The 16,286-nt window shown below is 42.8% G+C and overlaps 1 protein-coding gene across 6 annotated transcripts in view; it reads right to left on the bottom strand.

Annotated features, from left to right (window-relative positions):
• Nucleotides 1-16,286, bottom strand: part of ASTN2 (astrotactin 2) — a 985,877-nt gene that overhangs the window by 840,823 nt on the left and 128,768 nt on the right. For all 6 annotated transcript variants that reach the window (XM_015116965.3, XM_015116967.3, XM_015116966.3 and 3 more), the window contains exon 2: nucleotides 10,655-10,842. In XM_015116965.3, the coding sequence (XP_014972451.3) occupies nucleotides 10,655-10,842 (188 nt within the window). The remainder of the gene's footprint in view (nucleotides 1-10,654; nucleotides 10,843-16,286) is intronic.

Raw genomic sequence — 16,286 nt, 5'->3', positions numbered from 1 at the left:
AATCCAGTGACATGCATCCTAACGAGACACACATGGAAGAAAAGACACAGGAGAATGTAGTATGGAGGCGGACGTTGAAAGTTGCATTCCATAGCCCAAGCAAAGGAAAACCAAGAGCTACCATAAGCTGTAAGTGGCAAGACAGGATTCTCCCTTCAAGTCCCAGGGAGAATGTGGCCCTGCCAACACCATGATTTCAGACTTCTGGCCTCCAAAACTGTGACAGAATAAATTACTGTTGTCTTAAGCTTCTTAAATTGTGGTAATGTGTCACGGCAGCCTTAGGAAGCAAATACAAGTGGTATAGGCCAGATTTCTCCACTGTAAAGTCACTATTTTCCTTTTGTAATTAATAAATGTCTTGGGGAGGATACTTTGAGACTCTGCAAATACGCTATTTCTTCTCAAAATTTCACCATTAATTTTAGTATACATCGGTGGATCTTGTCAGTAGTAATTATTACAGTGGTGATTGCCTAATGGTGATTTTCTGTTTCCCTCTTTCTTCTACATTTATTAATTGGAATTCTATTGTAAGAAAGAGCAATCTTTTCTACCCCATTTATGTATTTAGTCAATTATTTATATCAGTATTTTAAAGTCAATATTCTTAATAACTCCTCAACATATCTCAAAGGATGTTTGTGAAGGCCAAGAACGATAACAGAATAGGAAGAATATTTTTAGAGGCCAAAGGAAAAGAAAGGGACCTTCTCTGGGCACCCTGCTGATGCTTCATGAGCCTTTTATCACTTATTTCTCCCCTCAGTCCCATGAATGTGAATCTCTCACCTCATTTACAGCTCAGGAGAAAGTGAGATTCAGAAAGGTTCAGTAATGTGCCGAAGGACACACAGTAGTAAGGGAAAGAATCACAATTAAAGTCCTCATCTGTCTTGTCTCCAAAACCACGTGATTCCCACCAAATCAAGCTGTCTTCTGAAGACTGGGAAGGAGGGAACCGGGGGGTTAACTGAAGGGAGAGGCAGAAGTTCCAATATATCCAAATCGAAGCTCACTTTCCATTTTTACTGTGGGTTTATTTGGGGCATATGAGAAAGGGAGTAAACAGCATGAACCTCACTGCAAATGTGCACACAGCATTCATTTTGTTGCTGTTAAAACACCACACAAAAGCCCCAGGTTCTTGAAGGGGAGGAAAATGTGGAACAGGAGGCTGGGGCAGAGGAAGTTGGGAATGGTCACCAAGGGGACACACGCCCTGACTCTCCTGCCAACCTATCCACCCCTCCCCATTTTGCTTCTCTGCAGTCTCTGGATCTCCCATCTCCTTCCCTTCTCCTAGAATCGCTGTTGCAATCCAGTCCACCCTGCCCCGCCATAGCCTCTTCTCAGATCCACAGTGCTGGGTGCCCCTGTCTCCAGCCCTCTCATCTCTGCCGGATGCTGTCTGGGCCTGACTGCCTTCTTAGCCTGGAATCACCCTGATTGCCCGCCCTTCACTCCATCCACCTCACTACCCCAATCCCGGCCCTTTCTTGAGGTTAAGTTCCATCTGCTCCTCTCACTTGCTCTCTGTCTCTCTCTTTTCCTGTTCCCTTCTCTCTGTATCACTTCCTCCATGCTTTTTATTCTCTGTTTCCTTTTCCCCATCTCTGCTTTTATTGCTAAATCTCTTTCTGTCTGTTCTTGCCAATTTTCCTTTATTTTTCTAAGTCTCTCCCATCCTTGGCGCCCTCTTCTCTCAGTTTCTTCTTTATTTCTCTCCATCTCTGGTTATTTCAATATACCTAGTATAGAATAGTTTCTCAATCAATATGGGTTGGATGTTTCTGTCTCTATTTTCTTCTGCTTCCCTCTGTCCATATTATGTATGTACAACTATAGCTACAGCTATACACACTCTTATTCTGCATTCTGCTTTGGCCAGGAGGTTCAGTGGAACTGCCTTCAGGCCCTTTGCCTGAGCTGCCTCTTGCCATCTCCAGGATACCCTTGTCAAACTTTTCCATCTGGGCTTGATCATTGGCCCACACTAATGGGACAGGGATGAAGAACATCCATTCTCCAGCTTCATTTTCCCCATCTGTAACATGAAGGTGGGGTATATTCCATTGCCGTGGCAATTGCTTGCATGTGCACCCCCTGTAAAAGAAGTACACACCCCTGCCATTGGCTCTGGGCTTGGCCATGTGATGTGCTTTGGCCGATAGAATGTGAGAGAACCCACATCTGAGCATCAGTTGCAAGAGGCATCCTAGATTTTTGCCAGCTTTCTTGCTCATTCCCTCTGCCATGAAAACCAAATGTTTCAAACTGGGGCTCCCCTTCAGCCAAAGTACCAGAAGGAGAAGACAAGCAGAGCTGAGCCTGCGGTGACTGCAGCTGCTGATGTGTAAGGTGCATGAGAAATAAAGCATTGTGTGGCCAAGGCACTGAGATTTAGAGTGGTTTGTTTGCAGAATAAACAAGCAAGAGCTGACTAGCCTGGAAGATTTGGATTCTGTGAGGTCAAAGGTATTTTCAGCTCCAAGATACCATTATATTTCATACTTCTACTATTTTTTGGAAATTCTTGCTAAATGCTTTTATGTGCATTAAGTTTGATGTTACAATTTTAATTTTATTTCAATTTTGCAAATGATCACAGAAGAAACTCTGAGAGGTGAGATGGCTAGCCTGCATTTCTCTAGCTGGTATGTGGTAGTCTAAGCTTGAAACCAGGCCTCCTGAAGCCAAATTCCATGCTCATTCTACTTCGCTATGGTGCATCTCTAAATGTTGTAAAAAAATAAGCATTTCCTACATTTCCTACACACAAAAGCTATGGCTTATTTTCCTACTTTGCCCACAGGCCTAGCTAGAGACCCTGAAGACTTTTAGTGAAACCATGTTGTTGAAGCAAGTCAAGACCAAGTCACAAGGTTCACGTGACTTAAAATTTTAAAGTATTTTTAAACTCTATACTTACAATATTAAAATTTCTGCTTTCTGTAAAAAAAAAAAAAAGAAAAAAAAAAAAGAAACGTGAATGATACTCATGGGGTATGGCCCACTTATATAAAAAAGTTCTTGGGATATTTATGTTACCAAACTTCATCATACCTTGACAATTGATATAAGCCTGGTATCTTCATTTTTAGATGGGTGCAGTGAGGCTAAGAAGCGGACGTGACTTGTGTGAGATCATGGAGCATATCAGTGGCACAGCAGAGACACATAACTATTTGTGCTGCGTGTGTTACATGGTTTTTCCACTACTAGATGTGTGCCATCCTCACATTTTAAATAATCCCTCTCAGGATCTGTTTTCCCTATTACTCTGCCTTTTCTCTGAAAAGCATTTGGGAGTCACAGTCTGTAACAGCTTGACTTCTCCTACCCTAGTTGTCCTGAGTGACCTTCAATAATATTACTTATAAATAACATGATGACAGTATTAGCTTGGTGCAAAAGTAACTGCGGTTTTTGCCTTTGAAAGTAATGGTATTTCTTCTCAAAGTTTCACCATTAATTTTAGTATACATCGGTGGATCTTGTCAGTAGTGGTACTACTTTCAATGGCAAAAACTACAGTTACTTTTGCACCAACTTGAATATTTATTGTTATCAGTTGAATTCGGTCCTCCAAAAGCAATATGTTAGGCTCCTAATCCTCAGTACCTCAGAATGTGTCCTTATTTGAAGACAGGGTATTTATAAAGGTAATCAATTTATAAGTGAGGTTGTTAGGGTGGGACCCAGTTACAGTGCAGTGGCATGATCTTGGCTCACTGCAACCTCCATCTCCCAGGCTCAGGCAATCCTCCCACCTCAGTCTCATGAGTAGTTAGGACCACAGGCTTACACCACCAAGCCCAATTAATTTTTTGTATTTTTGCTATAGATGGGGTTTCGCCATGTGGCCCAGGCTGGTCTCCTGAGCTCAGGCGATGCACCCACCTTGGCCTTTCAAAGCGGTGGGATTACAGGCTTGAGCCACCGCACCTGGCCTCTGGGGTCCTTATAAAAGGGGGAGAATTGGGGCATAGAGACAGATATCAGATGGGCAGAATGCCATGTGAAGATGGAGTTCTGCTGCCACAAGCCAAGGCACTACCAGAACCTAGAAGGAAAGCCTGGAGCAGATCTTTCCCTGGTGCCTCCAAAGGGTGCATGGTCTTGCAGATATCTTGATTTTAAACTTCCGGCCTCGAGGATTGTGAGATAATAAATGTCTGTCGTTTAAGCCACTCAGTTTGTGGTACTTTGTTATTGCAGCCTAGGAAGCTAATGCACTTATAAGTAGCAGAGTAATGACATTTATAGAACCAGGGCTATGTGTCAGGCTCCAGCATATGTGCTTTCTATCTATCATCTCTGATGATTCCCTTAACAGCCCCTCTTTAGATAGGTAATTCCATCAGAGAAAATACACGCTCCAATCCCACTACTACTAAGTCAGTTATGAAGCCGCAATGTGAACCTCAGAACACACAGAGTCACAGGTCTTACAAGTTAGTTATATTCCTTGTGCTTATTTTCTCAACAGTAGAACAGGAGTAATAATAATATCTATTGAGATTTCTGTAAGAGTTTAATGAGTTAAATATATGTCAAGTACGATCACATTAAGCACTGTAAAAGTGCTTGTTAGCACTATTATTTTAAGATCCTTCAATGTCTTGATTACTCAGTTATTATTTCCACTCAGTTACTGTTTCTCTTAACATATGGCCCCAAAAATAAACACAATATTTCAGTTCTTACCCAGTACCTCTAGAATTATTTGTTCAGAAACCTAGCCTTTTATTAATTCAACTTAAAATATAAGACCATTTTTCGCAATGAGATCCCATAGTTGGCTCAATCTGAGCTGGTGGCTGATTTTGTAAAAAGCATTTTTTTCTCTCTCTTTTTTTTTTTTTCTAGCAGATAGGATTTTCCTTGCTAGATTTAATAGGCAGTTAAACCATTACATGATTGAATGATTAAATCAATGAATGAAAGAATATGCTATGAATGAAAAAAATGTCATGGTTGGAACAATGATGTAAAGCCACCTTTTACAGAAAACTTTAATAAATATTATCCCAGTATCACACCGATCCTCTAAACAAAGCTACTGAATAAGAATGATAATAACAATGTCTTAGATTTGTGTGACATTTTATAATCCTCAAAGTATTATTCTATGTAATTCTATCACAGAGTCATTGATCATCTAAATTGGAGGCAACTACAATAGTCATCTAATTTAACTATTATTCCTCTCTAAACCCCAGCGACTTTACTTGTATAAACTCAGGGAGAAGAAACTCACAACTTCTTGATTCCGCCTACTCCACTGATGGATAGTTCAGACACTTTGAAAAGTTTGTCCTGTCGTGCAAGAGAATTTTGGCGCCTTGGAATCCTCCCTCATTGGAGGCCAGCAGTACAAATCCATGGCATTTTCTTTGGGATGATCCTTTTGAGAAAAACATGCCCTCAAAATTCTTTTCTTCTTCTACATCAAACCAAACATTTCTTTTCATCCCCTTTCTCCAAACATTTTGTCACCAAAAAGACGAAAGGGAAAAAACAAAAGCGCCAAGATGAAACATATTGGTCTCAAATAGTTTCTATCTAGCAACTCTTGTGGAAATCTTTAAAACAAGACACATTACATTAAAATGAAATTATTTTTCTCACTGTTAAAAAGGGGGAGAGGAGGAAAGAGTAGAATTATATGACCGACCCTCTGAACCACAAGTGATAACTATTTTTGTTGAAAGCAACTTTGATCTATGCAAAAGTAAAATATATCTTGAAATGCCAATGTGACAATGGCAATGGCAACAAAAAGCAAAATGAAAAAAAAAAAACAACTAAATGCAAAAAAGAAACAAGAAGTTGTGATCACATCTGCTAGGACTTATTGCATTTCCTCATGCCTGCGTGAAGCAGGTCAAGTCTTCCCACTTCCTAAATAAGAATACCAACACTAAAAGAACCTCTTTGTTCTGATAAACAATGCAAAGTACACTCCAGGATTCAAGCCATGGTTTTCCTCTGACTGTGCACCTGTAACCAAATCACTCAGCCTCCTTTGGGTTTCTTTTCTCCTATCTATAAAATGCTGGCATGAGCAACTCCTCTCCCTAACTGACAAGTTTCCAATTTCTATCAAATGTTTTGTGCACCTGGAGTGAATACTCTATAAATAAACAGACATGATGACCCTCACTATAGCTAACATTTTAATAACAGCTACTGCTTTTTGAGCACTTACTGAATGTCAGGGACTGTGCCATGCAGAACTGGGCCCAAGCACACAGACTCTCAATTCCAACCAGAGTTGGAATCTCAGCTTCAACACTTATTGGTGATGCGGATGGCAAGATGCCAAAACCCCACTAACTCCCTAGCTCTCATCTGTAAGTGAGGGGCAACAACAGGACTTATCATATAGAAGCACTGGAATAATTAGATGAAATAATACAGGTGCTGCACTTTGGGCCTGGCATACAGAAAGGTCTCAGTGGTAGCAGTCATTATTTTCATCGTGCAGGGCATTTGTGAGTGTGATCTCATTCCGTGCCTAGAAAAACATCTCTAAGTATTGGGGAATATTATCCCAGTTTTACAAAAGATGAAGGTAACTTGACTGAGGACATAAAGGTAGTGATAGAGACATTGTTCAACCCTGGAGTTGATTTCCAAGTCATAAACCCTCATAAAATACCCATGGATTCCACATAGGGTAGAGTCTTTGTAAGAATTCACTCATGAAATCTTATCATTTAAATCAACAATGGATGCATAGAGAAGGAAAATGGTGGCCTGTTATATAGATGAAGGGCACAGTTTCTGAAACCAGCATATATAGAGTGAAAAATTGGTTTTGCCACTTAACCTTTGTGTGATCAATGTCACGTAGATAGGTATTTATTAACATTTCAGATTCCTCAGGTGAGGGATAGTATCCACCTTAAGGTTTGTTGCGAGGATTGAAAGTGATAATACGCAGAGAACAAAATTTGGAACACTGCCTGGCATATAATAAATACTCAAAATAAATGTCAGGTATTATGATTATTTCTCTAGATCAGACAGCAAAATAGCAGCAAATATAAGACTAAAGCCAATGTCTTTTTACTCCGAAATTGGAGTCCTTTAAACATTGTTTCAATGACATTATTAATAGCCATTTGTGACTATGCACGCAGTATGTGCCAGCCTGGGTATTAGGCATCATTGTATGTTTTTTCCACTCTTTTCAATAATTTTTCTCCACTCTTTTCAATAATTCTGTGAGATTGGTATGATCAGTTTGGTTTCATAGATAAGGAAACTGAGGCTCAGAGGCATGAAGGGATGTGCCTAAGGTAAAATGACCAGGAAGCAGGAAGTAGAAGAGACTATATTCAGAGCCAGGTCTGCTGAATTCCATTGCTCTGCTTTTTTCTCTGCATCCTGCCACCTGCACAGCTGAGGAGCTGAGGAGCTGAGGAGGGCATGCTGAAGCTGGGACAGAAGACAAATGGAGATGACTGTTTACTCTCTCTTTCTGGACTGGGTTCAGAGTACCTCCTTGCTGCATCACCTTTTGGGATATTAATATTCGGATGATGCAACCTTTGGGACCAGGTAGATGCTCAACTCTGGCCTTCACAAGCCTAGAGAGTACAATGGCTCTACCCTAGGAGGCATGGATTGTAGCAGGTTCCAGTGGCTGAATGGGAGCTGGTTTCCCTGCATGGGTGAGCAGGACATTTGTGCTGACAAAAAGGGATGAAGTGCATAGATCCTAGCCGCCAGACTTCTTTGACATCTGACTAGAAGATTTGGATCTTCTCACAGACCACCTTGGATCTTCACTAAAGATGAAAACAAAAGTCCATCCTGCAGGGTCAGGGCCATGATTTCGTGAACAGCCAAACACAAGTTTGGAATCCTGGGGAAATCCTGGTCCCAGAACTGCAATTTTATTAGCCCAGGAGACTTAGGCAAATCAGTTAAACTCATGAATCTCCGATTTCTCAATTGTGAAATGGGGAGAGAGATCCCAGCCATCTTAAATATAAACACTCTTTTTGTTCTTGCTGAATTGTCTGTGGCCAGAACGACCAGGGTAGAGTCTGAGCCACGGAGAGGTCTGACCTCCAGGCCAAGCCCTGTTGACTGCCTGAGGGATCTCAGACAAGTCCTAGCCTGTCCCAGACCTCAGTATCCAACTACAGAATAGATGGGTATAATAAATCAGCACATCTCAAGTTTTTCAACTAAAGTTCCCCTATGAACAAAAACAAATACCCTTAAGTGTCAAGCTCCTCTGATCTGAGGGCTTGTTGTGTCTACATAACTATGAGTACCATCCTTGTTTTATAAGTGACAAAAACAAGACAAAGGGCTCATACCCTAGTTCAGTGTCAGAGAGAGACCTCAAGTCTGTGCTCCAAGTCTGTGCTTATGACTGTCTTCCTACCTCTAGAGAGAACAGTGTTCTTGGCATGCCCCACCTCTGAGAAGCGGAACACCTTGGGGTTCAGTGTCTCCAAGACATGACTCTGTTCCCTGAGGGGAGGGGAGGGCAGGGACAGGAGAGATCCAGATTATGGAGCCCTGAATGGGGGAAGGAACTTTGGACACATGGTGGTAGCCTTGGGCCACTTTGGCTCATGGGTGGGGAGGGTCTGGAGTGTGCCAGCCTCCACGTTACCTACTCTGCCAGCCAAATCTTGAACTACAGGGAATTGCAGTGACATCTGGACCTCAGTGAGTTATTATTTCGAAGCTAAACTTACTGAGCAAAAGGGAAAGTTGAGGAAAACCTACCATCCTGGGGAGAAAGTCTGATTCAGTGAAACTAATGCTGGGCAAAAAAGACACATTGGAAGTTCATTTATAATTGAGATAATACTATCTAGGTTACTGGGTTACAAGAAGGATACATGTAAGTAAATGTGCTGAAACACAGAAAATGTTTAACGAACATTGGTCAAAACTGAGTCTCACTCTCAAATGTTAAAGGAAGAAGAGCATTCACGTCCCTCAGCCTCTTCCTAACATTAGGTGGTGTCCCACACCCCATGAGGAACTCAGCAAGCGCTCTGAGATGGTGCTTACAAATTTGCACCCCAAACTTAGCATGCAGGCACCCACTTGCTTGGTGTGAGGCTGCATCATTTGCTAAATATACATATGGAAAAAGTCTATCACACTCATTCCATGAATAACACAAAGGCCTTGATTTGTTCCTCCACGTGATGAGCATGCGTAAGGTCCAAAATTAACATTGCTGCCTGGCTGGGGAGTGTATGTGTTTTTCCAAAAAGAGAAAACTTCTAAGATCTTACTCAACCCTAATCAGAGTGTCTAATGCACAGCGTTCGTCAAAGAGAAATGAAAAAGAGACTAAAACTAAAGGTTTGCTCCATTGTAGAGTCAAAAAATACAGCTGATTGTTAAATTCAAGGAAGAAATGAGGAGTGAGAGGTAGCTCTGCTTTGCTAAGTGGCTTTATTCCCATCACTTCACCCCTCTGGGCCATACCCTCCTCATATGTATGCTGGAGATACCATTTCCTAACCTCGGGTTTCTGGCAGAGCCGTACTAAAGAAGAAAAGGAGAAGTAAATGTAAGAGTGGCTTTGAGGAATATAAAGCACCAGAAAGATGTCAAGTTTCTTCCTGAGCCCATTAGACCCTCTGCTTCCTACATACTGGATTTATTTTCTGGTTTTGTTTTTCTATCTACCATGCAATGCCAATAAATATAGCTTTTTAAAGAAAGCATATAATATAAGCCTAGATACTTTTAGACTACGACTCAAGTGATTCCAGCCCTAGTGACCTTCTGGGTGGAGGCAGCAGACTCAGAGTTCTGTATCATGGGGCCAACAGAGCTGGACAGCCACATCTTCTCTCTACGACCATGTGGAGGTGATTCGCTGGACCTCATCCATTCTTGGCAAGAGCAGAGTGAGAGATAATTTCCATAAATGTGTCCAGTACAGTGCTTAACAATTGGTAGATACTCAAGAAATTCTTGAATTGGGAGAAAACAGGGTATATAGGACATAGTTCAGGCTTAGTAGCCAGATATGCTTGGATTTGAACACTCAAGAGTAGCTGCATCTTTCACTGGCTATGTGACCTTGGGTAAGTTTCTTTGCCCCTCTGCCACAGTATTAGCAACTATAAAGTGAGAGTTATGCAGGGGCTTCCGTGAACCACTGCAAGGGCTACATCCAGGCCAGCTCCAAGGGTCACCATGCAGTTGTTGTAAGGGTTAAAACACCTGACACATCAAGGGCACTTTGGAAAAGGCAGCCTGTTCTGGTTTTATTCCAATTTTGCTTGTTCAGTCATTCTTGGAATGGCCAGTTGTATTCTGAAGCACCAAACCTCAGCCCTCAGCAAAGCAGGCCAAGCACGTGACAGGTGTTAAACAGCTATTCCCAGAGATGTCGGCCAAAAGGATGAGGAGTTGGAGACCCTTTATTTTCTTCTCTGAAGCACAATTAGTTTCTCACAGCTGACAGATGATGGATGGGTATGCATCAGTCCAAGTGACACCACAGAATCCATTTGATTTTCTGTTTCTCATTCTAACCTCTTGAGCTTGGCTCTTTCCTTCCATCTGTGGACCATCCCCTGCCCCCTCCATCTCTCCACCCATTCCTCCCCAACGCAATCCCCGACCCCGAGCACATTCCCCCGTCACTCACCATCACAGAAATGTGGAGGATGTGCATCTGCTCCTCAACAATCTCCGAGGGCTCCTGGAGAGTGGGGGCGGTGGCTTGGGCCAGCTGCCCGGAGCTGCTCATGGAGACGTGGAAGTACAAGGTGCCATTCTCCAGCCACTGCTGTCTCCAGTGCACCAGCGAGATGTCCGCCGCTGTGCCAGACATCTCTGCAAGACAAGACCCGAGGCACTGGGTGAGCTGTATGCCTGGCCTCGGTGCTCCAGGGAGGAAAAGAGCCCACCTAATCAGCTCAGCAGGCATCCATTTTTTTTTTTTTTTGCCAGGATGTCTTTCCTCACATCAAGTCTATGAGCTAGGGATCATCACTTTCATTTATAGGTGGGTCAACTGTGACCAAGATTCACCTAAAGTAACAGAATAGTGGAAGTGGGGTTTGCACCCAGATCTGTCTGAGGCCCTTTTTAATACATCACATGTGATTGGGTAATTCATTCTACTCTGGTAGTGGAATGGAACTAAGGATAAAAGTGCTTTCATTCTTTTGTGGCTATGGAACTAGAAGAAGATGAAGGAAAGAAATCCATGAAAGAAGTGGGAGTTGAGAGTATGGATTCTTTAGAAGCTGAGCTGGAAGTACCCATAGCCAAACCTCGGAGCCAGAAAGGCCCAAGAGAGCATCAGCTCAGCCGAGGTAGCTCAGGGTCATCTTGCATGGGAAAGGAGCTTACCAAGAGGTTTGCCCTGAGCATGTCCCTCTTGCTTCCATCAGAGCAGCTCCATTTTTTTGTAAGGTATATACTGCACTCCCAAGCAAAAGAAGGTAGGCACAAAAGTTTCTTTGGTTTAAAAATACCGGCATAGCTACTGCCCTATCCCAATGTTTTCATATAGCCGATGGGGAGTGAGAACTTTCTAGTAAACTGTAAAATTCAATCTCCTGACTTGAAGTTTCTAATTCTTGTCTCTATGCTGGTTTTCCTTCTGTAAATAATTTAAAAATGAGTATCATTGGAATAGTATTTTTGTTCAATGTATCATACCTTTTTATTAGTAAAAAAGAGTCATGGCATAAGGTGCTGAAAGTGTCATTGCAAGGGGATTGTACAATTGCTCCACAGTCCCCTCGACTAAAGGGGTGTGTGCCTGCAAATGTCCTAGAAAGATAAGACCCGTCAATGTATCTCAAGCATTAATACAAGGGAAAGGTGGTGGAGTTCTTGGAGAATTATTAGGTCTGCACTCAAGGGAGATAAATGGGAGACAAATAGCCTTTATAGTGTCCATCAGTAGACAAGTAGCCTTAGTAGTGTTGGAGGCTTAGAACCTCGGCCCCTCCCCCCGAGACAGCTATGACCTTGAGGCAGTATTCCTACAGTCCCCAAAGACCTCAAGTGTGTTCATTCACACACACACACACAAACACACACACACGAGGAGGACTGATGGGCAAGCTGAATTATAGCCACTTATTCAATCAGCCCTCTCCATGTACCACTGCAGTGCTCATCATATCTGGTGACACGGAATGAAAAAGAATCATCTTGAAAAGAAGAGATGATACCACCAAATCACCTACTCATCACCCAGTTCTACTGAATTATTCTTATATCACCCATGCCCAATAGACTCTCCCTCCTTGAGGTTCACAATCAAAAATCCTTAGAAGAGTGTTTAGCACTTAATAAGAGTTAAAAATATTAGCTATGAATTTTTAAGTTAGGCATTGATTTGTCATCATCATCATCGTTGATAGGAACAGGATCTAATTCATCCTTCAGCTGCTCTGAAAAAAATAAAAAACAAAAACCGTGAGCCATCCTTGACAGCTTGCTTTCTCTCCCACTCCTCATTCGGTTCATCAGGAAATCCTTCCAAAGCCATTCAACATTCAACCCTTTCCAGTCCCTCTACATCAGCCACATGGGACAAGGCATTTTGCTCTCCTGCCTGGCTTACTGCAAGGGCTTCTTAACTTGACTCTCTTCTTCCACCCTTGTCCATTCTATTCTCAACCAGAAGTCAGAGGAATCCTGCCAAGCAAAAGTCATCTCACATCACTAAGCCCTCCATTTACAGTCTTTGCATGGCCTCCTCCTACTCATTCCAAGTAAAAGACAAAGTGATGAGAACATAGTAAGTTATTAGGCCAAGCAAACACATACTTGGGCTTCCCTTGCAGCTGGAAGAGTTGAACAGGCCTTGAGATAATCACAAAGGTTTGTCAGTGCTTAGAGCATAGGCCCCAGAGGGCCCTGAGAACCCACTGTGGTTCTGGGGAGGGACTGGCTGGGTGATCAATCTGAGCAGTAGGTCTCCTCTCAGCACCTTCTCTTTATCCCAGGCTGGGGTGATCTGCTGCCCCACTGACCCCCTCCCAGCCTCAGCACCCGAGGCCTTGGCAGTAGCTTCCCTGGCAGACAGCCAGCTGGGCCAAGGCAAGGTGAAGACATTATGGTAAATGGTCTGGCTCATTTTTCTCTCAGTGCATCAAAGCCCAAAACCAGAGGTCCAGGGAACCCAGGGCTGAGAGCTGCACTAGAAATAGCAGTGTCTAATTCAGTAGTTCCACGTACGGCTGGCTAGGCAGGTGCTCCATGTGCTGAGTGTCCCTGGAAAGGCACCAGAAGAAAGCCCCAAGGTAGGTTACATCTGGTTGACACAGCCTGCCATAGAGGAAGGTGGCGTGAACAGAGGGGTGCTTGTGGAAATCTGAGCTCCTCACTCCTAGTGTTCTCTCCAGCCTGTGCCTGAAATCCCACTATTAAAGAGGCTTCCCCTTTCCATGTTCAGATGAGAAAGCAGAAGGTCTCAGGAGGTTGGTGACTTAAGTTCACTGGTGAATTTGTACCTAGCTAAAACCAGTGGATTTCCAGTCCGTGCAATTTCTACTATGCCAGTTGCACTTGCATCTCCTTTTTCTTCACTAAATTAGCCCATGAACCAAAACTAGATTGAGCTCTTTGTTTGCTACAGTGATGAGTGCACAGTCAGCAGACAGTAAACGTTAAATGATAATAACAGTGTGTGAAACACAGTAAATATTGAATCACAGAGAATAACTCCAGACTTACTTTATTACAAAGAAAAGAAACTGTTGTTGGAGAGGAGAGAGGAGGGGTATGAAATGTTAAAGGGAAAAATGCTTTAGAAGAAGCAGAAGGCCTCGATCATTCATTCACTCATTATTCATTTATTTATGCATTTGTTTATTTATTAAACATACTTATCAAACACCTACTCCATTCCAGGCAGCTCAGTAGCTCAGAATATGGAGTTAAATGAGATATAGCCTTGCCTTCAGGGAGCTCATAATCATTTAGCAGTGGAAATTCTCCCCAGTCAAATGTCTCCTGGCTCATGTTACTGTCTACACACATGCACACTCTCCATTGACTATGGTCCAGGCAACTGTGTGTTATCGGGACTATCTTCCACCATCACCCCTTCATCACGCACTCCAGCCCTGCAGGACTTTACAACTTTTTCTCAAACAGGCCAGACTCCTACTTGTCTCAGGGCTTGAGTACTTTCTGCCCAACATTCCTAGCACTCTCCTCCCAGAACCTACGAGCTGGCTTCTTCTCAGTGTTTGTCTCTCAGTTCAAATGATACCTGCTCAAAGAAGCTGTGCCTGTTCACTCTAGCTGAAGTAGTCCTCTTCACACACATCCATCTTTATTATATCCCTTTTACAAAAACTTTCGATAGCGATTATCATGATTAGAAATTCACGCCGGGCATCGTGGCTCATGCCTGTAAACTCAGCACTTTGGGAGACCAAGGCAGGCAGATCAATTGAAGCCAGGCCTTTGAGACCGGCCCAGCCAACATGGCAAAAGCCCATGTCTACTAAAAAAATATAAAAATTAAGCAGGCATGGTGGCATGAGGCTGTAATCCCAGCTACTCAGGGGGCAGAGGCCCAAGAATCGCTTGAACCCGGAAAATAGAGGTTGCAGGAAGTCAAGATTGCACCGCTGCACTCCAGCCTGGGATACAGAGTAAGACCCTGTCTCAAAAATGAAATGAAATGAAGGAAGGAAGGAAGGGAGGAAGGAAGGAAAATCAATTTATGCTTTACACTTCCTTGAACATGTGTTTATTGTCTCTCTCTTCAGGAGAGCAGGGACCTTGCGTGTCTTATTTCCTGCCATCTCTCAAGCACTTTGGAAAGTGCTTGGCACAGAATACATGCTCAGTAAATAATTACTGAATCACTGAATTATATACATATATATGTGTATATATATTTCAAATACTCATGCCCTTTTTCATCCTTAGAATGCTTAATGCATATATATATATATATATTTCAGTGATTTGATAGATATATATTTATACATTTACATATATTTTAGTGACTCAGTAATACACTTATTTGCACACATCCATAATAAAATGGTGGAAGGACTGAAAAATAGAATTCAAAGAGTGTTACATTTCATCAGGAAATTAAAAAAAAAAAAGAAGAAGAGGAAGAACTACAGATCTATTGAAAACTCCAAGGTGGGAAAAGTCTCCTAGCTTGCAGCCAAGAACTACTTCCAAAAGGTGGCGGTATGAGCATTGCAGAGGATGAACAGATGGATGTCCCTCAGAGGGGAGGAGAAGAAGGCATAGACATCAGCTCCTCATCTCAGGGGCATGAAGCTGCTTGTGTATGTCGAAGTGGAGCAGAACGTCAGGTGAGAAATGTAGTTCAGGGCCTGCCGTGGTGGCTCACACCTGTAATACCAGCACTTTGGGAGGCCTAGGTGGGCCTAGGTCAGGAGTTTGAGACCAGCCAGGCCCATATGGTAAAATCCCGCCTCTATTAAAAATACAAAAATTAGCTGGGTGTGGCAGCATGCGCCTGTAGTCCCAGCTACTCAGAAGGCTGAGACAGGAGAATCGCTTGAACCCGGGAGGTGGAGGTTGCAGTGAGCTGAGATTGTGCCACTGCATTTCAGCCTGGGTGATAGAGTGAGACTCCATCTCAAAAAAAAAAAAAAAAAAAAAAAAGTAATTCAGACACAGAGTTAAGGGCTTTGAATGCTTGGTGATACTGTGTACATTTTATTCAGAACCAGTAGAGTACACTTGGTCAGAAAACCAGTCCTGTGTCCCTTAAAAACAGGTTAATAAAACAGTAACATGGCCAAAACCAGTTCTTGAAATTCTCTGCTGATTGATTTTCCAATTGCATTTTCCCTTTTCTCTTCCCCTACTCCTTCCACATAAACATTTCATTGAAGTCTTCAAGTCATATTACAATCAAACTTAAAGCAAAAGGGGGACTAAACGCATTTGGTCGGGAACCAAGACGATTCCCATAAAGGCAGATTATGCTGACATGATGAATATAAAATGAAACAGCAGATATTAAAGTGGGAGAATTGGTGTACCATGCCTTCCGGCGGTAGGCTGACTCCAGTGCCTGCCTCCCTCCCACCCTGGAGAGCTTGGTTTTATATTGGAATCATAAAGAAACACAGGGATTGCCTTTTCACCTTTTTCTGCTCTCCCCCATGGGCTGCAACTCGTGAAATATTCAACAGGCTCAAATCCCCTCAACCGCCCCACAAAAGCCAAGAGAGAGGATCAGCCTTCATCAGCGATTCTGGGTAGACTGCCATCCTGCCTCGGTGGCCACTGATGCCTTTCAGCCTCCT

The sequence above is a fragment of the Macaca mulatta genome, chromosome 15 (genome assembly GCF_049350105.2).
Source record: "Macaca mulatta isolate MMU2019108-1 chromosome 15, T2T-MMU8v2.0, whole genome shotgun sequence".
Taxonomy (NCBI): Eukaryota; Metazoa; Chordata; class Mammalia; order Primates; family Cercopithecidae; genus Macaca; species Macaca mulatta.
The sequence above is the reverse complement of the archived record's forward strand: the minus strand, read 5'-3'. Positions and strand labels throughout refer to the sequence as shown.